At 47.0% G+C, this 27972-nt stretch overlaps 1 protein-coding gene across 3 annotated transcripts in view; it reads left to right on the forward strand.

Annotated features, from left to right (window-relative positions):
• Positions 1-27874, forward strand: part of Smg6 (SMG6 nonsense mediated mRNA decay factor) — a 304470-nt gene extending 276596 nt beyond the window's left edge. For all 3 annotated transcript variants that reach the window (XM_004667845.2, XM_045158342.1, XM_045158343.1), the window contains 5 exons: positions 1252-1398; positions 19011-19164; positions 22285-22496; positions 22779-22860; positions 26292-27874. In XM_004667845.2, coding sequence (XP_004667902.2) covers positions 1252-1398; positions 19011-19164; positions 22285-22496; positions 22779-22860; positions 26292-26422 — 726 coding nt within the window. In that variant the 3' untranslated portion in view covers positions 26423-27874. The remainder of the gene's footprint in view (positions 1-1251; positions 1399-19010; positions 19165-22284; positions 22497-22778; positions 22861-26291) is intronic.
• The last annotated feature ends 98 nt before the right edge of the window (positions 27875-27972 follow it).

Consider the following 27972-nt stretch of genomic DNA (forward strand, 5'->3'; position numbering starts at 1 on the left):
GCATTTGGGTTTTTTTAGTTTGTATTTTTATTTAATTTATTTATTTGAGAGAGACAGACAGAGAAAGAAACACAGAAAGAGAGAGAGAGAACAGGTACACCAGGGCCTCTAGCTACTGCAAATGAAGTCCAGATGCATGTGCCACCTTGTGCATCTGGTTTATGTGGGCACTGGGGAACCAAGCCTCAGACCGGGATCCTTAGGCTTCACAGGCAAGTGCTTAACCACTAAACCATCTCTCCAGCCCTAATCCCAGCACTTGGGAGGCAAAGGTAGTACTCACCAAGAGTTAGAGGTCACCCTGAGACTACATAGTGAATTGCAGGTCAGCCTAGGCTAGAGTGACCCCCCCCCCAAAAAAAAAGAAACAAACCCTAGGACTGGGAAGATGACTCAGCAGGTAAGAACACTTGCCTATTCAAGCACAGGGACCTGAGTTCATTCCCTACCACCCACATGAACAGACCAGGCATGGCAGCACATTCCTTGACCCAAGTGCTAAGGGGAACAGAGATAGAAGGATTACTGGGGCTCCTTGCTCAGCCAGCCTAACCAAAACTGTGGAGCTCCAGGTTCAGTAAGAGACTTTGTCTCAGAGAAATAGAGCAGAAGAGTGATAGAGGAAGACATCTGATGGTTTCCTCTGGCCTGTACTGCATATGCATAGGGCCAATGCACCTGCACACATACCCCAAAAATTAAAAGAAGAAAAAGAGAGGGTAGCCAAGTGTGATGGCACATGCCTTTAATCCCAGAACTTGGAAGAATTGCTATGAGTTCAAGATCAGCCCAGGCTAGTGTGAGACCCTACCTCAAAAAAACAAAAAAGAAGGGCTGGGGAGATGGCTTAGTGGTTAAGGTGCCTGCCTGCTAAGCCAAAGGACTGAGGTTTGATTTCCCCAGTACCCAGGTAAGCCAGATAGATGCACAAGAGGATGCATGTATCTAAAGTTTGTTTGCAGTGGCTAGAGGCCCTGGTACATCCATATTCTCTCTCGCTCACTCTTAAAATAAATAAATAAATTTTTTTAAAAAAATAAAAGGACATAAACAGAAGCAGTTGAGGGGAAGAGTGACTGACACCTCTCGTCAGCCTCCTCTCCTAAGCAAGGAAAGCTCGTATTAACTGGCTGGTTAGCAAGGAATGGTCCCCATTAGCATGCAGTGGAGGCTGACAAGACACAGGGTAGATTCATTAAGTGCCATAGCTCACACACTCTTCTCTCCCTCGATCTGCACCATCACCAAAAGGAGGAAGATGTGGTGATTGAAGACTTTGAAGAAGATTCAGAGGCTGAAGGCAGTGGAGGCGAGGATGACATCAGGGAACTTCGGGCCAAGAAGCTGGCGCTAGCCAGGAAGATAGCTGAGCAACAGCGTCGTCAGGAAAAGATCCAGGTAAAGCCACCTGGGAAGAGTGGCTCCCATCAGGAACATGGTTGTGTAGATCATGAGAGGATGTGGGCAGGGAGTAGAGACAAGCAAGACCCTTAGAAAAGATCTGATATTGTCCTGTTGTTATACTCCACCTCTGCATTTGGACGGTTTACTGCCTGGCTTCTCCCTCATTGTGAGCTCTAAGGCAGGGGCAAAATCCTCTCAGTGTCTGAGGAGCACATTTCTCCCAGTGAAGCTTTGGCAATGATACCACATATATGCAGTAACTTAAACAATTTTTAAGGGTCTCAGAGTCCCTCTGCCCCATATGTATGTTGCTCATGGATAGCACCCCTTTTGGTGGAGTAAGGATACTAGAGCTTCAGGCTGTTTATCTGGGTTCCCAGTGTGATGGGAGAGCCCTCCACTCAGTGTACTCTCCACATCCTACCAGAGGGAAGCTACCTAATCTCCATCAGGGACCCAGGCCTTCACTTCCAACAAGTTTTTCTCTGTGGCTTCCCCAAGTCTGTTCCCTTGCACTGTATACCTACTTCTCCTAATCTGGGGTCAGAGCAGGCAGGGGAGCAGTCATACTCCCCCTTTATAGACTGTGTGTATGAGAAAACATTGAGCCACTCTGCTTGACCTCTCTAGGGATGTCTGTCTTTTGCCCTCTCTTCAGCTACTCTTCTGGGTTTGGTTTAATGCAGGAAGTCAGGCAAACCTGATACAATGCAGACTCTGCCACTTAACTAACCATGTGACATTTAACTTCTCAGAGCCTAATTTCTTTTTAGTGTTTTTCAAGGTAGGGTCTTGCTCTAGCCTAGGCTGACCTGGAGTTCACTATGTAGTCTCAGGGTGGCCTTGAACTCATGGCAGTCCTCCTAACTCTGAGATTAAAGGCTGAGCCACCACACCTGGTTGAGCCTAATTTCTATTTTTTTTAATTTATTTATTTTCTTAACAACTTCCATGATTATAAAATATACCCCATGATATAATCTTCCCTCCCCCCACTTACCACTTTGAAACTCCATTCTCCATCATAACCCCTCCCCATCTCAATCAGTCTCTCTTTTGCTTTTGATGTCATCATCTTTTCTTCCTCTTATGATGGTCTTATGCAGGTAGTGTCAGGCACTGTGAGGCCATGGATATCCAGGCCATTTTGTGTCTGGAAGGAGCATGTTGTATGGAGTCCTGCCCTTCCTTTGGCTCTTACATTCTTTCCGACACCTCTTCCACATTAGACTCTGAGCCTTGGAAGGTGTGATAGAGATAGCAGTACTGAGCACCGTGGTCATTTCTTTCTATCACAATGATACCTTCTGAGTCATCCCAAGGTTACTGCCATCTGAAAAGACAAGATTCTCTACCAAAAGTGAGAGTAGCATTAATATATGGGTATGAACATTAAGAGAAGTGCTTACTGGGCAGTTTGATAAGCATAATATGTACATTTAGCCAGGTACCAGCAGACGTTACAGCCCTAGGTGAGCCTAATTTTTTATCTACAAAGTGAAAGTGGTAGTAGTAGTATTTACCTCTTATTGTCACCGTGAACCCTGCATGAGTCACTGCTCCCAAAGTGCTTAACAAATGGTCCCTTGATCAATATTTGTTAAAATTTATTTATTTAAAAAAAATTATTTATTTATCAGTTTTTTGAGGTAAAGTCTCACTGTAGCCCAGGCTGACCTGGAACTCACTTTGTAGTCTCAGGGTGGTCTTGAGCTCTCGGTGATCCTCCTACCTCTGCCTCCCAAGTGTTGGGATTAAAGGCGTGCGCCACCATGCCTGGCAAAATGTATTTATTTGTGTGTGTGTATGAGAGAGAAAGAGCACATACCAGGACCTCCTGCCTTGGCACACAAACTCCAGACACATGTGCCAGTTGTGTCACCTGGCTTTTTCAAACCCAGGCTTTTAAGCAATTACCTTTAACCACTTAGCCATATCTGAGACTATTTTATCATCCTGCCTCAGAAAGGGGAATGACAGCAATTGGAATCAGTCCTTCATTCCCTGTTGCCACTGGGATCCAGTATGCAGTATCTCCACAAGCCTGTCTGCTATAACGTGTCCACCTGCTAGTCTTTCCATGGGTATGTGTGGCCCAAAAAACTAGATTCACTGTCACGTTTTTCCTTACCATCTGTCTTCCTGGACTGTCTCTCAACTCTCAACTAAGCTGCTACAAAAACTTGGATCAGAATTTGCCAAGGACCTATCATTACCCAACATAATTCATGCTGGGCATGGTGGGGTGTACCTGTAATCCCAGCACATGGGAGGTAGAGGCAAGAGGATCAGGAGTTCAAGGTCAGCCTCCCATCCTCAAATACAAAGTAAATTTGAGACCAGCCTATGCTACCTGAAATGCAGTCTCAAAAAAAAAACCTGCCCTACTTTAGTCCTTATCATAGTTGACTTTTCTGTAGCTTTAGGCCTTCAACTGTCCTTCCTCTAGCTTCCCTTTAGCACAGATGAATGAACCCTTATCTTCCTAGCTGATCAGTCTTACCTTCCTAGGCTTCCTTACTACCATTCTTTTTTTTTTTTTTTTTTTTTTTTTAACCTTCTCTATCCTTTTTGTTACTTTTTAGTCTCGGCAAACTGAGTATTTAGCAGATATTTTTGGTCGACTTCATAAATGGTATTAGGTAGAACATCATCTTAAAGTCCATCCTATCCTTTTTTCATACTATCTACTTTTCTACCAGATGTTAATCTGTTCATTAACCCCCTCCTCTTCTCTTTATCCCTCTGGCCACTGCTATCTTAGTTCAGGGCTTGCTGAACCATAGTGATCAAGGTCCCCTATACTACACAGCTCCAAGGGTGTCATTGACTTTATAATCTGTGAATGGCCTCTTCTATAATTATGTAGTAATCAGTGTGGGTACCAGGCTCCTGCCAGGCTCCTGATTCACCTTACTGCTACTAGTGCAGAAATCATCAGTACCTTTGCTTGGGTAGTGAAATAAAGTCAGTTCCTTCTTAGGGCATTTTAGGCTTTCTGATCAGCTCCCAGTATGTTTTTCTAACCTTACCACACTTCCCTATGAGCCACTGGGCAAAGTATCAGAGGTTTCTGCATCTTTTTTTTTTTTTCTTCCAAGGTAGGATCTTACTCTAGTCCAGGCTATGTAGTTTCAGGGTGGCCTTGAACTCACAGCAATCCTCCCACCTCTGCCTCCCAAGTGCTGGGATTAAAGGCATGTGCCACTATGCCCAGCTCTGTTTTTGCATCTTTGAAATGAACATGTCATAGCACATATCAGTTTCTTTGTAGAATCAGAGTGAGCAACAGTATAGAACGGCTTGTCCAGCCACTAAAGCCCTCCTACCTGAACTGTAGCACAAATCTTCCTCTTTACTCACATCTCCTATGCCCACTTGGTCCTTTTTTGCTCTTGAATATTTGTTGATGCAGTCCCAGAATCCAGAGTGTCCTTTTTTTTGCTCTACATTTTCTTTATTTTTTTAATGTTTTTATTTTTATTTATTTGAGAGAAAGGGAGAGAGAGAAAGCAGTAGATACCACTATAAATGAACTCCAGACACATGCGCCCCTTGTGCATCCAGCTTACCTGGGGCCTAGAGAATCGAACCTGGGCCCATTGGCTTCGCAGGCAACTGCCTTAACCACTAAGCCATCTCACTAGCCTTTTTTTTTTTTCCCCTCAGTTTTTCCATGTAGGTTCTCATGCTGGCCCAGGTTGACCTGTAATTCACCATGTAGTGTCAGGGTGGCCTGAACTCATGGTACCCTTCCTACCTCTGCCTCCCAAGTGCTGGGATTAAAGGCGTGTGCCACCAGGCCAGGCCTGTTCTACATTTTCTGTTACCTGTGCATATTCAATTCCTGCTTCCTTCCTGAAAGAATCTCTGCCTCCTCGATGAAGCCTTTCCTGATAGCCCACCGGAGGATTTCATCTTTCTGCTCAGGTTTTCTGCAACATTGATTTATACTTTATTTGTGGAACTGCTGTCAAGGCTCATATTATATCATATTGTAGTTATTTCTTGGTCTGTTTCCCCCGTTGTGAACTCAGAGCTTGGAAGGTTGAGGCAGGAATATTTCTAGTTCAAAGCTAGCCTGGGTTGTGCAGCAAGTTTTAGGCATATCACTTGGACTATAGACCTTGTAGAGAGACACAAAAATAGACAGAGAAAGAGAGGATGCTATGTGGATCCAGCTCTGGACAGAACAGGCTACCCAGCACCAAGCAGTCCTAAAGAAAAAAAATGGAGGCAGGCTGGCCGTGGTGGCACACGCCTTTAATTTTAGCACTTGGGTCGCAGAGGTAAGAGGATCACCATGAGTTTGAAGCCACCCTGAGACTACAGAGTGAATTCCAGGCCACCCTGGGCTAGAGGAAGCCCCTACCTTGGAAAGAAAAATGGAGGCAGCGGGTGTGATGGCGCACACCTTTATTCCCAGCACTCAGGAGACAGAGGTAGGAGGTGAGTTTCAAGGCCACCCTGAGACTAATAATAGATCAGCCTGGGCTAGAATGAGACCTACCTTTAAACAACAACAACAAAAAAAAATGGAGGCCTAATGTTTGACCTGACTTCATGACTGGCTAGCCATGTCCAAGAGCACCATTCTCCCCACTACCAACCTGCACAGAGCATGGACTGCGGTGGCCCCTTTAAGAATAGGCCCCACATGCAACATTGCTGGAGTCCCTACCTCCTGTCAGCCTCTTTCCTCCTGCCTCATAGCCACAGGAGAATTTCTCAGCAGAGGAAAAATTCTCCCCCTTACTCCACCCCCCCCCTTAATGCCCGGGGCCCTTCACTTCCATAATTCTTCATTTTCCAGCCTTGAATGTAAGCCAGACACATCTGTCTGGCCATATGCGTGAACCCTGGAGTCTGTGCCGAGGTGGCTGTAAAACAGGGCCGGTGAAGGCCCTTCTGGGAGAGTACACACATGTGTGTGCCCTCGGGCCATTGGCTCCCTGCCCAGAACCACGGGGCTTTAGTGCTCCAAACCCATGTTAACCTTCTCTATTTTTCCTCTTTTTGTTTAATGTAAGGGGGAAAATCCCAAGTAAAAGGTATAAATTGTCCAGGGAGTGGGGGAGAGGCTCCTAGCTAGAGAGGCCATTATTGTTGGCAGGTACCTGGGTCACACTAATACAATAAGGAAGAAAGCAACAGTGAATTAAGATTGGAGAGATGGGCTGTAAATTATACTGCTCTGAACTCCATCAGTCTCCAGGGTGTTAACCGAGAGGTGTAAGGCAGGTCCCCAGCTCCCAGCGCCTTTTACAGATGCTGCAAAACAGGAACCACACATGTTTGGGGAAAGGGATATGAAGATGGGATTGAACAAAATTCCCCTGGCCCCCAGGATGACTATAAAGTCCAAGTGAGATCTGGGGTTGTAACTGCACCTCTATTTCCCAGCTCCCACCTAGACCTTTAGGCCTCAGCTCATCTGTGGAGATGGGGGAGGTGAGGCTTGACCTCCTTCTGCAGCCTGACCCTCCCTGCTTCCGGTGCTGCACAGAGGCTGGTGAGTGGGGCCGACTGGAGGTCAGAAAAGGGGTGTGGGGAACTCTCAGGGCCGGTGCAGCTGGAACTTGAGCTGCAGCACCCAGACAGGCCCCTTCGTGTAGGGGGCGCCAAATCCGCCCACCCAAGGCTTTGAGGCCACACTGTGGTTCAGCCCAGGCTTTGCCTTGTACCCTGAGACAGTGCTTCCTACTAGGCTGGGCTTGCCTGTCCACCTTGCTGCTTTCTGCCTGAGTTCTTTTCATTTCCACTGCCATTCTTGGGAGGTGTCCAGAGACCATCGCAGAGTACATGGCTTGTCTGAGAAGTTGGTCAGACGTGTTTCATTCCTAAGCAGGCCCCCACAGCCAAGCAGTCACTGAAAATCCTCCTCCAGGCATGAGGTGTGGCCTCTTGGCACCTCATACTGGCCCTGGCCCTGCGAATCCCCCACCTCCTCCCTGCCTCCATGAAGCTCGGCTGTGATTTGTGCTGCTGTCGGGTGGGGTCAGGTTTCCTGAGCAGTTGCAAACATCCCACCTGAAACATAACAGGCTCTTCCTCTGGCCACAGCTATTGTTTTCTCTCTGCATTATGGCCACAGTCTTGCTCTGTGGCCAGCAATGACATGTGTTCTAAAAATAGCTTAACTCCCCTGTCCCCTTCCCGCCCACCCACCCTCCTGAAGATGCAGTCACTCCTTTGTGGTAGCCCCAGGAGTTTCATTCTAAATATAGCCACAGTCCATTCACACTGCCACCCAGCTGTGTGTGGGGGGGGGGCATTGTGGAACAATGCGGTATGCACTGAGTCCCCCACACCTGTATGGAAGCTAGCGGAAGACAGACACTCAACCCTGGCTCCTAGCTGTCGGAGGCAGGGTGGGAGCCAGTACACTACCAGGCCAGGGGCACGTTCACACCAGGGCAGGAAAGCACATCAGCTTATGGAGTTGGGCACCGCCCAGCTCCACTCTAGCTTCTCTGCACACCATGATACTGGACCTCCAGTTTGCTCTAGCTGCTCTTGCCTTGTTGGCTCCAGCAGCATCCTCTGTCCTTCCACAGCATGGTCAAGCATTTGGCTGAGACACCCTTAGGCTGCCCCTTGTAGCAAGCTCAGAAGTGTCATGCTTAGCTTTTCTCCCTCCCTCTTTACAAGAAAGGGCATATAGGCTGGATACATGGCTTAGCAGTCAAGGCACTTGCCTGCAAAGCCAAAGGACCCAGATTCAGTTCCTCAAGACCCACATAAGCCAGATGCAGTGGCTGGAGGACATGGTGCACCCATTCCCTCCCTCCTTCCCTCCCTCCCTCCCTCCCTCCCTTTCTCTCTCTCTCTCTGTCACTCTACCTGCCTATTTCTCTTTCAAATAATTTTAGGTTTGTCTTGTTTTGTTTTGTTTTTCAAGGTAGGGTCTCACTCTAGTCCAGGCTGACCTGGAACAACTCACTATGTAGTCTCAGGGTGGCCTTGAATTCATGGTGATCCTCCTACCTCTGCCTCCCGAGTGCTGGGATTAAAGGCATGCGCTACCACGCCCAGCTCAAATAAATATTTTAAAATAATCACCTGGAAAGATGGTTTTGTGGGTAAGGAGCTTGCCTGCAAAGCTGAAGGACCCAGGTTCAATTCCCCAGGACCCATATAAGCCAGATGCACAAGGTAGCACATGCATTTGGAGTTCATCTGCAGTAGCTGAAGGCCCTGGCATACCCATTCTCTCTCTCCTCTTTCTCTCTCTCTTTCTCTCAAAATAATAATAATAAAAAAGGGCATACTACTTTGGCTCTTTATGAATGAAAGTTGTCCACTAAAATCCAGTCAGGTGCTCTTCAATGCTAAGACTATGTGATTGAACTCATTGTGCTTCTGTAGTAATCCCTATGCTGAGTAGTGGTATACCTGTAGTCCCAGCTATTCTGAGGCTAAGCCCTCTACTAAGTGTGGTATACCCGTAGTCCCAATTACTATGAGGCTGAGGTGAATGAGCACTTGAGCACAAAGATCTTAAAATCAACAGAGACCCTAAAAAAAGAAAAAGAAAAAAAAAAAGCCAGCTCTGTTCAGTACAATAAAAATAGCCAATTCTTCTTGAGTGCCTGATGGTCGAGTTTGAAAATAAGATCTATCCTCATAAAACAGTAAGTAATGCTAAACAAGTTAGTCTTGTGCTACAAGCCAGACTTGAACCTGATGATATCTCACATACCCGGGAGGCTAAGGAAAGAGAATCACAAGTTCAAGGCCAGTTTGAGCATCTTAGCAAGACTTTGTCTGGAAAAAAAAAAAAAAAAAAAAGTAAGGCCAGGTGTACAGGTATAGTGATATATCCAGCACTTGGGAGGTAGAGGCAGAAAGATCTGGAGCTCTAAGTCAACCTCAGCTGTATAACAAGTATAAGGTGAGCATGAGGTTTAGGTGACCCTGTCTCAAAAAAGAAAATACAAAGCCAGTCACAGTGGCACATGCCTTTAATCCCAGCACTCGGGAGGCAGAGGTAGGACTGCCATGAGTTTAAGGCCACCCTGAGACTACATACAGGTCAGTCTGGACCAGAGTGAGACCCTACCTCGAAAAAAAAAAGAAAGAAAGAAAGAAAAGAGAAAACAAAGCTGGGCATGGTGGTGCATGCCTTTAATCTCAGCACTCAGAAGGCAGAGGTAGGAATAGAAGGATCATTGTGAGTTCAAGGCCATCCTGAAACTACATAGGGAATTCTAGTTCATTCTGGGCTAGAGGAGTGGGACCCTACCTAGAAAAATAAAATAAAATAAAATAAAACAAAACAGGAGCTGAGGACATAACTCAGTCATAGATTACTTACTTAGCACTAGTGAGGCCCTAGTACCCACCCACCACCCTACACACACAAAAGCAAATAGGTAGTCTTAATTTTTTGTTGTTGTTGTTTTGTTTTATGAAGTAGGGTCTCACTCTAGCTCAGGCTGACCTGGAATTCACTGTGTAGTCTCAGGGTGGCCTCAAACGCACAGCAATCCTCCTACCTCTTCCTCCTGAGTACTAGGATTAAAGGAGTACACCACCATGCCCAGTCTTATTTTTTCCCTTTTATTCTTTATTTTATTTTAAATAATTTTTTATTGTTGTTGTTTTTCAAAATAGGGTTTTACTGTGGCCCAGGTTGACCTAGAATTAACTATGTAATCTCAGGATGGCCTTGAACTCATGGCGATCCTCCTACCTCTGCTTCATGAGCACTGAGATTAAAGGCATGCACCACCACACCTGACTTTTTTTTTTTTCTTTTTTATATAGAGAGAATGGATGCACCAGGGTCTCTAGCCACTGTAAACAAACTCCAGACGTATATACCACCTTGTGCATCTGGCTTACGTGGGTGCTGGGGAATCGAACCTGGGTCCTTAGGCTTCACAGGCAACCACCTTAACCACTAAGCCATCTCTTCAGCCCCTGGATAGTTTTTAAAAATCAGTAGAATTGGGCTGGAGAGATGGCTTAGCAGTGAAGTGCTTACCTATGAAGCCTAAGGACCCCAGTTCAAGGCTTGATTCCCCGCAACACACATTAGCCAGGTGCACAAGGGGGCACACACATCTGAAGTTCGTTTGCAGTGGCTGGAGGCCTTGGCATGCCAGTCTCTCTCTCTCTCTCTCTCTCTCTCTCAAATAAATAAATATCAAAAAAAAAATCAGTAGAATCATTAGTCACATTGATGTGCACCTGTTATTCCCACTACCAAGGAGGCTGAAGCGAGAGGATCATGAATTTGAGGCCAGCATGGGCAATGTAGTGAGACTACCTTCAAAAATACTGAAGATGATGGGCTGGAGAGATGGCTTAACAGTTAAGTGCTTGCCTGTGAAGCCTATAGACTCCAGTTGGAGGCTCGATTCCCCAGGACCTATGAAAGCCAGATGCACAAGGGGACATATACATCTAGTGTTTGTTTGCAGTGGTTTGCACCGGTAGAGCCCCTTCAGTGTCCCTGGTGCACCCATTCTTTCTCTCTCTCTCTGACTCTCTCAAATAGATAAATAAAAATAAACAAAAATAATTTTTAAATACTCAAGATGAGTAGTACCATGAGTCTCTTTTGCTTTTATATTTTTAAATATTTTAAAAATATTCTTATTTATTAGCCAGGCATGGTGGCACTCAGCAGAGGTAGGAGGATCACCATGAGTTCAAGGCTATTTTCTGAGATGACATAGTAAATTCCAGGTCAGCCTGGGCTAGAGCAAGATTCTACCTTGAAAAGACAAACAAAAAAAGTTTTTATTTATTTTGAGAGAGAGAAAAAGAAAGTGTACGTAGGCACACTAGGGCCTCTTGCCACTGCAAAAAAATTCCAGACACATGTGGGTGCTGGGGAATCAAACTCAAGGCTTGCAGCCTTTACAAGCAGACACCTTTAACCACTGAATGGCCTTCTCAGCCCTGTTATTTATTTATTTATTTATTACTTTAAAAATTTTTTTAATTAATTAACTTTTATTGACAACTTCCATAATTATAAACAATATCCCATGGTAATTCCCTCCCTCCCCCTACTTTCCCCTTTGAAACTCCACTCTCCATCAATCCCCTCCCCCCTCAATCAGTCTCATTTATTTATTTATTTTTATTATTATTTACAGTTTTGGTTTTTTGAGGTAGAGTCTCAGTCTAGCCCAGGCTGACCTGGAATTCATTATGTAGTCTCAGGGTGGCCTTGAGCTCACAGTGATCCTCCTACCTCTGCCTCCCAAGTGCTGGGATTAAAGGCGTGTGCCACCATGCCCAGCTCTATTTTATTTTATTTTATTTTATTTTATTTTATTTTATTTTATTTTATTTTATTTATTTATTATTTTTATTTTTTATTTTTGGTTTTTCAAGGTAGGGTGTCACTGTAGCCCAGCCTAACCTGGAATTCACTATGTAGTCTCAGGGTGGCCTTGAGCTCACAGTGATCCTCCTACCTCTGCCACCCGGGTGCTGGGATTAAAGGTGTGTACCACCACACCTAGCTCTCTTTTATTTTGATGTCATCATCTTTTCCTCCTATTATGATGGTCTTGTGTAGGTAGTGTCAGGCACTTTGAGGTCATGGATATCCAGGAAATTTTTGTCTGGAAGAGCATTTTGTAAGGAGTCTACCTTTCCTTTGGCCCTTGCATTCTTCCCACCACCTCTTCTGTAATGGACCCTGAGCGTTGGAAGGTGTGATAGAGATGTTTCAGTGCTAAGCACTCCTCTGTCACTTCTCAGCACCATGTTGCCTCCTGAGTCATACCAAGGTCACTGCCATCTGAAAAGAGAAGGTTCTCTACCAAAAGTGAGAATAGCATTAATATATGGATATGAACATTAAGAGAAGTGCTTACTGGGTCGTTTGTTGAGTATAGTATATACGTTCAGCCAGACAGCAGCAGACATTCCACCCTTAGGGCTCATGACTGCCCCTGTTGTAGGTTTTCAACATCAGGGATGTATTCCCTCCCATGGAGCAGGCCTCCAGTCCAAGTAGTGGGCAGTTTCCCCCATAACAGACATGCCACTATTGTACCCGTTAGCTCATTTGGCCTGGCTGGCCTTTTTAAATTTTTTTTATTTTTTTGAGGTAGGGTCTCACTCTAGCTCAGGTTGACCTAGAATTCACTATGTAGTCCTAGGGTTGCCTCAAATTTGTGGTAATCCTCCTATCTCTGCCTCTGGAATGCTGGGATTAAAGGCATGCACTACCATGCCCAGCTATTTTTAAATTTTTATTTAAATTGATTTGCTCATTTGCAATCAAAGAGAGAGTTAGCTGGGTGTGGTGATAGCCTTTAATCCCAGCACTCAGGAGGCAGAGGTAGGAGGAGCAGTGTGAGTTTGAGATTACCCTGAGACTATAGAGTGAATTCTAGGCCAGCCTGGGCTGCGGGGGTAAACCCTACCTTGGGAGGGAAAAAGAGAGAGGGAGAGAGACAGAGAGATAGAAGAGAGACCGACAGAGAGAATGGGCATATCAGGGCCTCTAGCCACTGCAAAAAACTCCAGAAGCATGCGCCACTTTGTGCCTCTGGCTTATGTGGACACTGGGGAATCGAACCTGGATCCTTAGGCTTCATGGGCAAGTGCCCTAACCACTAAGCCATCCTTCCAGCCCAAATCTTTATTTTTAATTTATTTTATTTTTTAATTTTTTGTTTTTTGAGATAGGGTCTCAGTGTAGCTCATATTGACCTGGAATTCACTATGTAGTCTCAGGGTGTCCTCAAATTCATCATGATCCTATCTCTGCCTCCTGAGTGCTGGGATTAAAGGCATGTACCACCATGTCTGGCTTGGTTTTGGTTTTGGTTTTTGAGACAGAATTATATATAGTCTGGGGTGGCTTCCAAATTTTTATATTTACTTATTTATTTATATGGGACAGAAAGAGGCAGAGAGAGAATTGGCACTCCAGGGCCTTCAGCCACTGCAAACAAACTCCAAACATGTGCGCCACCTTGTGCATCTGGTTTGCATGGCTCCTTAGGCTTTGCAGACAAGCGCTTTAACCACTAAGCCATTTATCCAGCCCTCTGTCTTTCTTTTCTTTTCTTTTAAAAGACAGTCTTGCCCATCATGGTGGCACACACCTTTAATCCCAGCACTCAGGAGGTAGAGGTAGGAGGATTGCCATGAGTTCAAGGCCACCCTGAGACTACATATTGAATTCCAGGTTAGCCTGGGCTAGAGTGAAACCCGACCTCAAGGAAAAAAAAAAAGTCTTGGGGACTGAAGATATTTCTCAGTGGTTAAGGTGCTTGCCTCCAGAGCCTAATGACCTGGGTTCGATTCCCCAGTATCCACATAAAGCCAGATGCAGTAAGTAGTACACACATCTGGAGTTAAGTTTACTGGGGCAGGAGGCCCTTGGGTGCCCATACTCACTCTCAAACATTCAGTCTCTTTCTCTCTTTAAATTTATTTGCAAACAGAAAGAGAAAAGAGACAGAATGAGAATAGGTGTGCCAGGGTCTCCAACCACTATAAATGAGCTCCAGATGCATGTGCCCCCCTGTGCATCTGGCTTTATGTGGGTACTGGAAAATTGGATCCGGGTCCGTAGGCTTTCCAGGCAAATGCCTTGACCACTAGGCCATCTCTCCAGCCCTTTTTTGTGTGTTTTTGTTTTTTGTGTGCTTTTGAGGTAGGGTCTCATTCTAGCCCACGTTGACCTGGAATTCACTATGTAGTCTCAGGCTGGCCCCAAATTCATGGCAATACTCCTACCTCAGCCTCTCAAGTGCTGGGATTAAAGACCTATACCACTTTGCCTGGCCTGCTCTCTCTCTCTCTCTCTCGTTTTGTTTTGTTTTGTTTTCTTGAGGTAGGGTTTCACTCTAGTCCAGGCTGACCTGGAATTCACTATGTAGTCTTAGGCCTCAAACTCATGGTGATCCTCCTACCTCTGCCTCCCAAGTACTGGAATTAAAGGCATGCGCCACCACGCCCGGCCTCTTTCTCGCTTAAATAAATAAAATTATTAAAAATAAAAAGACAGTATTGGGGCTGGAGAGATGGCTCAGCAATTAAAGGTGCTTGCTTGCAAAACCCCATGGTTTGGATTCGATGCCCCAGTATCCATATAAGCCAGATGCACAAAGTGGCACATGCATCTGGAGTTTGTTTGCGATAGCTAGAGATCCTGATGTGCCCATACTCTCTCATTCTCACTCTCTGCAAATAAATTTTGTTTTGTTTTTTCAAGGTAGGATCTCACTACAGTCCAGGCTGACCGGAAATTCACTATGTAGTCCCAGGGTGGCCTTGAACTCACAAAGATCCTCCTACCTCTGCCTCCCTAGTGCTGGGATTAAAGGCATGTGCCACCACATCTGGCCAAATATTTTTTTTAATTTTTATTTATTTGAGAGCGACAGATACAGAGAGAAAGACAGGTAGAGGGAGAGAGAGAATGGGCACACCAGGGCTTCCAGCCACTGCAAAGGAACTCCAGACGCGTGTGCCCCCTTGTGCATCTGGCTAACGTGGGACCTGGGGAACCGAGCCTCAAACCGGGGTCCTTAGGCTTCACAGGCAAGCGCTTAACCACTAAGCCATCTCTCCAGCCCAATAAATATTTTTTAAAAAGAGTCATGCTATGTTGTGACCTTGAACTTATGGAAAGAGACAGACAGGCAGAGAGTGAAAATATAGACATATCAGAACCTCCTGCCACTTCAAACACATTTCAGACACATGTGCCACTTTGTGCATCTGACTTTACATGGATATTGGGGAATTGAACCCATCAAGCTTTTCAAGGAAGCTCCTTTAATTGCTGAACCATCTCTCCAGCCCTAAATCTTTTTTTGTTTCTTTCTTGTTTGGGGGGAGGTATTTATATTTTCTTTTTGAGACAGGGTCTCATGTAGTCCAAACTGGCCTCAAATTCATTATGTAGCCAAGATGAATTTGAACTCCTGATCCTTCTTCCTCTACCTCCCAAGTGGTAAGATTATAAATGTGTGCCACCACTCTAGGCTGGGAGTGCCCATACTTTCTTCAGGCTCCTGATGTACTGTCAAGGATCAGAGTGTGGCTCAGGCTTAACTGCAGTCAGAGGTTCTTAAGGAACTCTCCTTCCGGGTCAGCACACTTGACTTCAGGCCAGGGCAGTCTGTCTGAATCTCAGCATTCCAATTGTGCCCCCCTCACCCCCACTAGGGGCTTCTGCAGCTTTTTACTCATATAAGAAAAATAAATCTCACTACCGGCCTCTGAACTCCACAGCAGCATGCTTCCCCCTCTCCCCAAGCGTCCCATGGCTGTGAGTGGGGACTTGGCACTCTCCCCATCGACATCACTTTTTCACTCCCTGCGCATCCTGTGTCCTTCTCTCACCGTGCGACCCAGAGATCAGAATGGGACGTGACGGCCGGCACAGGCGCCGCACATAGCTGCCAGGAATCTGACGGGTAAAATCTGGAAAAGTTGGGAGGGCAAATGCTAAACACTCACACAAACACATACACACAGTGCCATTCAGAAGGGGTGGAAACACAGACACCCATAGAAGAGTGCCTGACTCCTAAACCCTTCTTGGTCTGCCATTCGTTGTATGGGTACTGAGCTAATCTTATGACCCAGGTATGACCCCCCACAAGGCTCACTAGTACCCCAGAAGAAGAGGCAGTAACCTTGTCTAATCTCCTGAGGGCATGTGGGGAACAGGAAGCAGTTATGTGGTGACTCACTGGGCAGAGCCAGGTTAAGGGAAGTCGTCTGCAAGCGTCCCTGGGACCGGATGAGGGCAGCCCAACTTTGGCCACCCTCATACAGCTTTGCCCTACCCCACTGTCAAGGAACCAGCTGCCACCTTCCTATGATGCTGTGGACAGGTCACCATTCTGGCCACCAGCCAGAATTCCAAGAGTCTAGGGAGAATAGAACTTTCCTGAGCTCTGCTTCTAGATTTTGCTTTTGTCCTGTCATCAAACACCAGGTAGACTTGCTTCCTTGGCTGCCTGGTGTAAAGGCCCTCTTGCTTACTGCCATCATATACAGGTAGAATGATACAGGTCTTAGGAGGTCAGTACTTATGCAGGGTGAAAAATGGCAGACAGTGATTTCCTTGATGGAGTCAAACCAGGGCTGCATGTTGTTTCTTTCTTTCTTTTTTTTTTTTTTTTTTTTTTTAATTTATTTGACAGTGACAGAGAGAGAGAGAAAGAGAATGGGTGCACCAGGGCCTCCAGCCACTGCAAACAAACTCCAGACGCATGTGCCCCCTTGTGCATCTGGCTAACGTGGGTCCTGGGGAATCAAGCCTCGAACCAGGATCCTTAGGCTTCACAGGCAAGCGCTTAACCGCTAAGCCATCTCTCCAGCCCCTGCATGTTGTTTCTTAAAGCAGGAAAACAGGTATGTGGAAGGGGTGGCACAAGTGTTCTGCTCACTTAGGACCCAGGCCCCTGTCACATAGGTGCCAACATCCCCTACCCTATATCTTGTCCCTTCTCCAAAACAGGCAAAGATTTGGGGCTCAAGCTACTAAGAATATATTTCTTTTTTTAAAAAAAATATTTATTTATTTGCAAGCAGAGACAGAGATAGAATGGGGATGCCAAGGCCTCTAGCCATTGCAAACGAACTCCAGATGCATGTGCCCCTTGTGCATCTGGCTTACGTGAGTCCTGGGGAATCAAACCTGGGTCCTTTGGCTTCGCAGGCAAACGCCTTAACCACTAAGCCATTTCCCCAGCCCTACTAGGAATATATTTTTAGCAGTGAAAAGAGCTACAGGGAAAACAAGTCTAAGAAGAGAAAGGTTACTGCTGGTCTGCATAGGGAGGAAGGGCATCAAGGTGTTTACTGAACCTGAGCAAGACCATTTCCTGTTCTTATAAAATGCCCAAATCAAGATGGGTAAAATGTATTATCACTCTCTTGTTGGGAGTTCTCTGGTGAAGGGCATGACCCAAGTCCCTTTGGAAGGTGACCAGCAGCAATCATACTTTTCCCTTGTGAGGTGAAATCAATGAGAAGATTTCAGCAGACTGAGCTTCTCAGCCACATTTCTCATGCTGCCAGCAGCCTGTGGCCTGTGCCTTTACCAACTGTGGTGGCAGTGGCAGCAACAACTTACTCATAGAGAGAGGTCCTTGGCAGGTCATGGAGAAACCACCCCCGTCATTTGAAAGCATGCCCTTTCAGTTTTACTGTCACTGTTACCAAAGCCTGAGCAACCTCCTCACTGACTGTTGGTGGCTAGGCCCAGCACCTTGAGTCCCATCTCAATTGGCACGCACATACATTTCTCATACCCTGTGACTGCATTGATGTCTCTGAAGTTGCTATGTTTCAGAAGGCCATGAGAGGGAGTGAGGGAGACTGAGACCTACTCACTGCCCTTTGAGATTCCTATTGGTGCCAGCTGGCTCCCTGTACAGGGAGCATGCTGTGTCTGCAGGTACCAGCAGATCAGTTCACTTGCTGACTGTGGCCTGCAGAACAGGAAGCAGCACAATAATGACCATGCTCTGTAGTGACAGACATACCCAAGCCTATCTCAGCGGGCCACTGCCACAAGTGTTAGACAGACTTGAGGACAGTGAGCTTTTGCAGTTGTACATGGAACTTCTGAGACTCCCATGGCACAGAAAACCCCTGGCCCACGGGCTTCTGAGGGAGTAGAGTGGTTAGTGCACAGTTCCACTGGTAGCACTTCAGAGGACTGTTGAGTGCCTATGGTGGAATGCTTTAGTTTGCACCAGGATATGACTAGGTTACTCAGTGCTGAAGAACCTAAGCAAACAGTAGTGACTTAAATGAAATCAATTTAAAGGGGGAGTGGGAAATGAAGTCAGTGATAGTATTGCATATACAGAGTTATGGCAAAGATGAAAGTAGAGCAGAAAAGACCAACAGTTAGGAACCACTGTGCCAAGCAAGAGAAGTAGTAGCAGTTGTGGTCATGCTGGGCATTTCCCTTTGCGCACAAATCTCTCAGTACCGTAGGAGACTCATTAATAGTGATTTGTCAATATCCACTTTTTTTTTCTATAGCCTTTTAGCAGTGAGTTTAACTTCATTGGGCTTTTGTATGAATGGGTGGGATGGTTGAGGTGCACAGTAAAGTAGATTGGAATAACAAATTCTGAGGCTAGGGATATAGCTCACTTGGTGGAGTGCTTGCCTAGGAAGCCCTAGGTTAATTCCTAGTATAGGATAAAAGTGGGCATGGTGTTATACATCTGAGTTCCAACCCTTGAGAGGTAGAGGCAGAAGAATCAGAAATTCAAGCTCATTTTTGGACACAGAGCAAGTTTGAAGCCAGCCTGAACTACATGAGACCCTAGGAAGAGAGAGAAAGAGGGAGGGAAGAGAGGTCCTACTTTCAGAAGCTCATTATTTTTAATACAGCCAGGGTTCTTTCTCAGTCATGGGCAGGGTTAAATGATGCCTCATCCCTGGGCCATTTGGTCTATGTTGATTTTGATTGCGCTACTTTTTTTTTAACCCATGGATCTGTCCCTCAGGCCTGATGGAATGGCTGCACCTCTAGAGGGGAGGTGTGTGGGGGCAGGATGCTGACACACTGTCGAGTCAGGGCCCTGGCTCACCCTCCTACTTGCCTGCTCACTCTCCATCCCTCACATTCTGTGTCTCTGTAGGCTGTTCTTGAGGACCAGAGCCAGATGAGGCAGATGGAGCTGGAGATCAGACCTTTGTTCCTCGTACCAGACACCAATGGCTTCATTGACCACCTGGCCAGTCTGGTGCGGCTGCTGGAGAGCAGGAAATACATCCTGGTGGTGCCCCTCATCGGTGAGCTGAAGTGGGAGGGCAGAGCAGCCCTGTATGTTTGCAGCCCCTCTCCATATATACCCCATGCTGGGGCCAAGCAGGCAGACCCTGCTGTGTGTGTGTAAGACTGGATTTGCAAGGAAGTAGGGAATGTGTGGGGCAAGGAAAATTGTTTAATAATCAAAGCAGTTCAAATTATTATGGCTGATCCATGGCTTAAACTTCTAGAGCAAATGGACTCCTGTGTCCCAGCAACCAGCGGCTGCATGAGCCCAGCCCTTGTTTTTATCCTTATAAAGCTTGCAGTAAAACAGCAAAGCTGGTTCCCGTTATTGGTAAACACTCAGCCCTGGCAGATAACGGCAGTGCTGCTGGGTGGTCTGGCAGGGAGGCTGGGAGGATTTTGAAGTGGTTAGATGCCTTTGGTCTGATTGTCTTGTAGCTTTTCATGATCATTCTGTTGGTTCGAGGTAGCATTCTTCTGGCTAATGTCACCCTAAGGCCAGGCTGACATGAACCCTCCAGTGCAAGCCGTTGACTCAGGCCTGTAGATCCCTACCATTTGGGCACTGACCATTGGTGCTAGTGATGGATGAGCATTTCAGGGTCTGGCAAGCTTGCTTTTCCCAACTAGGATGCCTGTGAGGGACTATCTGGGCACCCTTAGTTCTGTGATGGGTCAGCCTCAGGGTATGCTTTTAGTCTCTGGGCTCCTATCAAATACAGCCGAAATAGCTAATATAGCTGATGGCTGTACCATGGAGGCAAAAGGTCTGGGAGATGATTGTGAAGCCCAGGCTTTTTAGTGTTCCTCTCTCAGCAGCCACATGAAGTTTGGGAGCCCTATCCTCTGGAAAAGCCACCAGACTGGCAGTCTGCCTGCCAAGCCACCTCTGACATACATGCCAAGATGTTCCATTGGGCCTTCCCTCCCAATCCCAAGTGTCTTAGTGCCAGATGGGGGTGGAAACAAAGGGCAGGAAACATCCGCCCCTGCAGAGCCTGTAGAACCCTGGGGGGTTGTGGGAAACACGTTAGCACCACCTGAGAATGTTGGCACTGAAGCAGCCCTCCTCCCTCCACCCTCCCCGTCTTCCTTCCCCCACCCCATGTGGCCTGGACAGAACCTCTTAAACCCGGGCCCTTAGACCTAAGGGAAGGTTTTCTTTACTTCAAAAGAAGAGCAACTTCTGTCATAAGGCACAGAAGCAAAACCACTACCACTACATTGTCCTGGGCTTCCCGCTTGCCTTTCTGGGTCCTGAGATGGGTTTCTGTTCCTGAGATGGGTATGTCTCTGTTTTCCTCCCAGGAGGTTTTCAGGGAAAAGAAAATGGATTGGTTACTCATGCTAAGTGGCAGGAAATGATATGACCAAGAAAGCTCACTAGCATCCCAGGGGTGCTCCCAAAGGCTGACAAGGTGCCTTAGATACTTTCCCAACCTTCCCAGGCTAGCAAGGTTCCTTGTCACCAGCACTCGCTGTGCATGTACTCATTCTCCTTGCTATTAAGAGACTCAGTGAAAGACAGTTATGGCATTTCACCCTGAGAATTTGTTTGTTTGTTTGCTTTTTCCCCAAGACAAGATTTCATCAAGCCCAGGCTGACCTGGAACTTACCCTATAGCTCCAGGCTGGCCTTGAACTCACAACAATCCTACTACTTTAGCCTCTTGAGTGCTGGGATTAAAGGAGTAGAGCAACACACCTGGCAAATTTATGGTTCATTAGGGAAATCTAGATTTTGGTGAGGTGGGGCCAAAAACAAGAAAACTAGAGGATACATGGAGATCAAAGTTGATGACCCCCAAAGGTTGCTGGGAACTGACAACTATATTACAATCTCATGGGCCAGGTTCTTTAGCTGCATGGGTCCCTACACGCTCAGGGGTGTAAGGGCAGCTCCAGTTGACTCATGCGTTCCTTAGTGGACTCCTGCCCTATATCCAGAGCAGTAAAGGGTTAAGCTGACAGCCTTTCCTGCTTGTTTCTTGTGCTCTTTAACCTGCTCTGTGCTCCTTAGGTCTGACCCCAGCTTTGAGAAGTCCCGCCTGGTGCAGGAGCACAAACAAGCTTCCCCTTTGAAGCCTGTTTAGTTTGGAAGCAGGAAAGCAGATTTTGGGATAGAATACCAGTTTTTCCTGTTTGATGTTCTGTTTGCTGTACCATCCACGCATCCACCACTACTCCCCAGCCTCAGCCACACACATGGACCCTGCAGCCTTATGTTGTAAAGGCATGGGCCGTGTGTGTGTGTGTGTGTGTGTGTGTGTGTGTGTGTGTGTGTGTGTGTGTGTTTCCCACGTGGGCACTTTCCAGAAAGCATTTCTGAATACCCAGACAATGAGTGCCAGGCTCACCATGGAACAGCATGCTCATGCCGACTCCCCAAGCCATGAATCATTGTACTAAGGAGAGGCCTCAGACCCCAAACTCTCCCTGAGCCCCCAAGGAGTGCATATTTCCCACTTGACCTCAGGCTTTTGGCTGGAATTTTGGAAAGAATCTTCACCAGAAAATGAAGCCATGTCCCAGACACAAAGACAGACAGACACACACACACAGCGCGTGTGTGTATACACACACACACACACACACACACGTGTAGTATCAAGGAGGTAATGTGCCAAGGTTATGGTTTTGTGAAATACCAGAGCCTTTTCAGTGAGGCTGACTGACGTTTTTCCATGGTAACATTCCTGTACTCTGCCAGAGCAGGGTGTAGAACACTGCCCTCTTGGACTGCTGCAGTTGGAGCCCAAGTAGCTGAGGAAGGACACCTTACTTTCTCGCTAGCTGTACATACCCTCGCCTCTCTCAGGATATGCTTTTAATTTTATCCTATAGCTAAGGAATTCAGTAGAGGGGCCAGGTTTGTTATTCTGAACATAGCAACTCCTGAAAATCTGTGCAATATTCTCTGTAAATTTCTCCCAGGAGGAGGATGAGGCCAAGGGGAACAAGCAGAAAGGGGTTAGGGTCTCTTACCTTAACTGCCCCTCTTGCCCTAGCTTCACTGGAAGATTCATGTAGAGAAAGAAGGTGGCCTCTGTGGTCTTTGAAGGGGCTGGTTGGGAAAGTGAGTAAGAAGAAGCTGAGAGTGGTGTGAGGCTGATACCGTGTGGATTCTGTCTCATCAGTGATCAATGAGCTGGATGGCCTGGCTAAGGGGCAAGAGACAGACCACCGGGCTGGGGGCTATGCCCGTGTGGTACAAGAAAAAGCCCGGAAGTCCATTGAGTTCCTTGAGCGGCGATTTGAGAGTCGGGACTCTTGCCTACGGGCCTTGACCAGCCGTGGCAACGAACTTGAATCCATTGCCTTCCGCAGCGAGGACATCACTGGCCAGCTGGTGAGACTCCCAGGGTGAAGGGAAACTAAAGCAGAGTTTTTCCAGGAAGGAGGGACTAACAGAAGACCTGTCAGCCTAAGCAGCTGAGGGGACAGCCACCATCAAGGCCCAGGAGGAGGGAGTTCCTTATCCCCTAGATCACTCAGCACAGTTAAGATTCAGCTAGGCAGAGCCAAAGCATGTCTGAAAGGGACTCCAGGACATGGCCCTGGAAGTACCTCTGCGTCCTCCACATGGCGCCCCCTCCTGCCCAGTGGTGCTTCTCACACTGTCTTCCTCCAGGGTAACAATGATGACCTGATACTTTCCTGCTGCCTCCACTACTGCAAAGACAAGGCAAAGGACTTCATGCCCACCAGCAAAGGTACAGCTTGGCCTCCCCCTGGGATCATCCATTCCCCTGCCCCACTTCATCCAGTCTATCCACACCCCTAAGAAAGGTGACTCTGACCTGGGAAGTCCACACAGGACCTATAGCACTCCTGCTAGAGATCATACCTCCAGTTATAGCTCCTCCATCCTCAGAGAATGTCAGGTGATCTAGAGCCAACTAGGAATGAACCTAGGCCAGGGAGTGTAGTTGTAGACAGTGAACTTTCCCACACAGTCTGCATCTATTTCCTTTCTTGGGTCCTCAGTGAGTTCCCTTTGACAGCAAGAATGTCTTTTATGATTCAGTGTAGCTTGCTGTGGCCATGGTCTCCTGAGCCCAGCCTTCGGTATCCCTGAGGAGCAGGGCCTATAGTGTGGGCATGTTCCTGTTCTTGGTTATGCTTACCTTCCTATCCCTGTCAATGCATCCCTGAATGGAGGAATCTGTATCAGGCCCAGGGGGAGGTACCTCCCCAGCCAGGGTCTTTCTTCCCAGGGTCTTTTGCTGTGAGCTATAGCATTATATAGGCAAGTTGGAATTGGAGGTCAGGGAAAGCTTGAGGACTAAGCGCATAGTCCAGTTTTCAAGAAATTTTTGGTGAGCAGAATTTCACCTTTGGGTCACTCCTGAGTTCTCTTTCAGGCATCTTAATGACCACATCACCCTGAGCTCTCTGCATAGCCCACAGGGCCAGTGACATACAGATGATTCTGTTCCTCATTACCAGGAGTTCCCACCTTTTTTTCCTTTTGGAAGGAATTCCTAGCACCTCCTAGCTCATTATCATCTACTAAGTTGGTAATTCTCATCAAGTTTCTAGCAATACATATGTAGTCTTGTCATTTTCTATTCTTTTGTTTCATGCCTCCATCACCTCTGTGCATGTCTCTAGCCCTGGCTCAAGGTGATTCTAGAGGTTGCTTCTCTCCCACCTCCTCCCCAACAGAAGTGCAGACCTCTCCTATCTGAGTCTTCATACCAGAGGCTAGTCAGGAGTCTATAACTGCTGTTCCTCAAAGGGGTCTTGCCACAGGGTCACATTGGAAATGTTCAGTTGATGTTAAAGTAAGAATTCTGAAGCCGGGTGTGGTGGTGCATGCCTTTAATCCCAGCACTTGGGATTCTGAGTTCAAGGCCACCGTGAGACTCCACAGTGAATTCCAGGTCAGCCTGGGCTAGAGCAAGACCCTACCTTGAAAAACTAAAAAAATTTTTTTTTAATTCTGGCTGGCCCAAACAAGAGCTTGTGCTTTGCCCCAAGGCAGCTTTGTAGAAGGGTGCCTCCTGAAGGAGTGGCAAGCAGAATTGCAGAAGGCCTTGTGAGGAAGTGTGGCTAGGCCTCATGCTCCTAGGCCTCAAGACTTTCTTAGCACAGATGCATTTGGGCTTGGGTCCTACTAGTCTCTAGTCTCTCCATATCCCTCCTGCACTTTACCCCAAACAGCCTACAGGAACTCACTGCCATCCTGGGGACCGCCCCTATCAAAATTACATCAGCAACGGCTGGTGTAATCAAACCCCATTTGTCAGTGTGAATTCTTAGCAGATTAACTTGTCAGATTCACAGAGAAACCATCACCAAATGTTTATGTGTAAACGATGTTGAATTTTAAAATCATGTGGATTATGGCGGATGGGGTCTGACAAGATGACAGTCTCTGGTTTCTAACAAAGTGAAGTTACCAGTGTCAAAACAGAGGATGTTTATTGTTAAAAATGTCTCAAAGTATCCACAGAAACCCCTGCAGACCCCTGCCAACAATGCTGGGCCTTCATTGGCTGACCTAAGGCCTTTGACTCTCCTGGTCTGAGGCCGGGGGTAGGGAACCCCATGTAACACTGCACACTACCACCCCACACTCTTACTTCAGGCCCAGGCAGTGGAGGGATCTTAGGCCTCTATTTTTTTCCCCATGAGCCACCTTCTTTGCTCTGCCCACCATAGCTCCCTTTCTCCTTCACACCTTCCTCCCTCCTCTCCTTTTCTCTCACCACCATCAGCCCTTCAGACATCTTCCTCCTCCATCCCCAAATTGCTCCTTAGGCTGAAAGCCAGTTCTTACCCTCCCTGCTGGAACTGACAAGCCCTAAACCACTCAGGTCAGACAAAGATGTTTGCATTCTCCTCGTCCCTGCCAACTTACACAGTCTATGACCACCACAGGACATTTCCTGTGCCTTGCCTTCTGCCAGACTTCCACCAGGAAATGCCCAGCCTAGGGCTAAGGAGTGGACCTGACACCCAAGTAAGCATGCCCAGGGGTGGGGTTGTCACTTTTGTGATTGCTTGACTCCACTTTTATGTTTTCTCCAGTATGGCAGTCAGAGAGGGGGAGAGATAGTGAAGATTTGGTTGATGAAAAAGTTATCTAAAATGAAGCAAGGCATGGTGGCACACACCTTTAATCCCAGCATTCGGGAGGCAGAGATAGGAGGATCTCCATGAGTTTGAGGTCACTCTGAGACTACATAGTGAAGTCCAGGTCAGCCTGAGCTAGAATGAGACCTGACCTCAGGAAGGAAAAAAAGAAGTTACCTAAAATGATGAAATCTTTCTGTGCTGATTATAGAAGGATGTTTTAAGTATATAAAATTTGAATAAAGTATAACTAGTCAGAGTTCAATATTGTAGGAAAAAAGATCTATATGGATGTGTGTATGTGTATGTATGTATGTGTGTGTGTGTGTGTGTGTGTATATACACACACATATATATATATGTGATGTACATTTATAAGTAGGTACATGTATATATTTATACATACATAGACACACATACTTATAAATGTATAAAACTTTATAAAACTTATAAAGCAATCTAGACAGATACACAGAACTGCAAGACAACCGGGAGGACAGTCCTGACTGCTTTTCCTTCTTAACCTTAGTACAGATTAGTACAGTATAGATTTATGTAGATGACTTTTGTTTAATAGAGAAAAATATCTGGCTATAGCCACAGGGTCTCTTTGGCACAGCTCTGCCAGGAACCTTTGTCCATCTCCCCTGAGATCTCCCTTAAGCTAAACCCTGTCTTCATACCCATGAGCCCTGCATCCTCTTTTTGTTCACCTTTGGTTTTCTATCTTTGAGTCATAAACTTTGACCTCCTAGACCTAGAAAAAAAGAATGTGCAAAAAAGAGAGTTATTAGGAGTCTAGGACCAGCACTGTAGTCAGGAGTAGATGGCAATTAGTTCAGAGTTCTGAGAGACAGGTATGTGAAGGCCAGTACTCTTAGGCACAAAGCAGAAGAGAGTCCTGTGCAGGTGAGGCAGGGGTCCAAAGTCAAGTACAGTCCTGGCCTATCATGGCCCCCATAAGCAGCAGGGGAGGGTTACTGCATCTGTCAGCAGGAAAAGACCACATTCCCTTTAGAATAGAAAGGTCCTCAGTGGAGCCTTCTGCTTTCTGTACCAACAGAGGAGCCAATCCGCCTGCTGCGGGAGGTGGTGCTACTGACTGATGACCGGAATCTGCGTGTGAAGGCACTGACAAGGAATGTGCCTGTGAGGGATATCCCAGCCTTCCTCACATGGGCCCAGGTGGGCTGAGGGGGCCACAGTGGGGCCCAGCCCATGGAACCATTCCTGAGAGGCCACCAGGTGCCCAGTGTAGCACAGAAGATGTCTACGTACCTGAGCTACCAATCCACCCAGGCAATAAACCATCCTCTTCCAACCCACACCATGGCCGTGCTGTGGGGAACTGCTCCTCACAGAGCCCTCTCCCCCAAGGGTCGGGTGGAAGCTGCTGGGACCCTCCTGGGCTGCCACGATTAAGCAGGGAGGTAACTGGCTGTAATGACAGCAGGTGGACAAGCCAGATAGGCCACTGACCACTCAGTCTTTTTCCCTCCTGTCTAGTTCCAGGGCTGAGGAGAGGCTTGCTCACCCAGGGATCTGGACACTTTCTCTAGTGGCAATGAAGCAGTGATTCTAGAGTTTCCATCAGATGCAGGTGAAATCACAGGCCTCTTTTTAAATAACTTCGGTTTTGAAGGTGACTGAGAGGCTTTGACTGTCTTGAAGAGTGTCCAGGGTGTCTCCATCTCCCTGAGGCCTGGATCCCCTGTGGACCCTGCTGTCCCTGACAGCAGCCCTGGTCCTCTACTTTGAACACACACACACACACACACACACCCTGCTGTTCTCTTCCTGTCCACATCATTGTACATCTCTTACACTTTGCCCTTTGTGTTCTCCTTGACTAGCCATGGGTCTAGAGTGAAGGGACATCTGATCTCAGCCCCATGCTTCCTGGATGGCCTTCACCTGTACATCCTTGACCCTGTGCTCTGGTACACTCTTGCCATCAATATCCCCTTAACTTCCTTCTCTTTCTGATTGTTCCTTTCACACTCTCAAGGCCCCTCAGCTTCACCTCAGTTCCTTATTGTGGGGCTTCTCATTCTGAATCTTCTTCCTCTGCTCCACCTGTGGCAGGAAGCAAATAAAGCTTTCCAAGCTGGTGCAGGTCATCCTGAAGGTTGAGTGAGCCCTGTGCTTTGGAGAACTGCCCACACTGGAGTGTTTACTAGAATGGACATGGGCCCCTTTAAGTCTTTTGCTGCTCCTTTACCTTGTACCACTGTTCACAGCCTCACTTAGGAGGTTCCTACTAGCAAAGAATTCCTCCAGCCTACCATCATGAGTGAAGGGGGACTGAGAGATAAGTCAGAAACTCCTGCAGAGGTAAATCTTGATGGGACCACTGGGCCACTGTTCCTGTCCCGCCTGCCTGCAGAGGGTCCTCTACCTTCCCTGGGATCAGGACTGTGCCAGGAGGGTGCAGGAAAGCCCAGGACAGTAGTTTGAGCACGTGAGTCCCCAGGGACTAAGAAATCAAAAGACAAACTTGTTTTGGTATAGGATGGGGTCCCTCTCCTTTGAGATCCACCTCCTGGCTGTGAAGCCAGTGGCAGGGTGAGGAGAAAGCCCCTTCTTTCTGTCCCACTTGAAGCTCTGCTTTTGTTTCCTTAAATAAATTTTTAGTTGTGAAACACACTTCATCTCCTGTTGGTCTGTTTTCTTGGGATCAGGGAAGGGGGAGGCAGGTCAAAGCCTGTACACCTGTGTGCTGGGGCCCTGCCACCCACCCTGAT

Source organism: Jaculus jaculus, chromosome 9, assembly GCF_020740685.1.
Source record: "Jaculus jaculus isolate mJacJac1 chromosome 9, mJacJac1.mat.Y.cur, whole genome shotgun sequence".
Lineage (NCBI taxonomy): Eukaryota > Metazoa > Chordata > Mammalia > Rodentia > Dipodidae > Jaculus > Jaculus jaculus.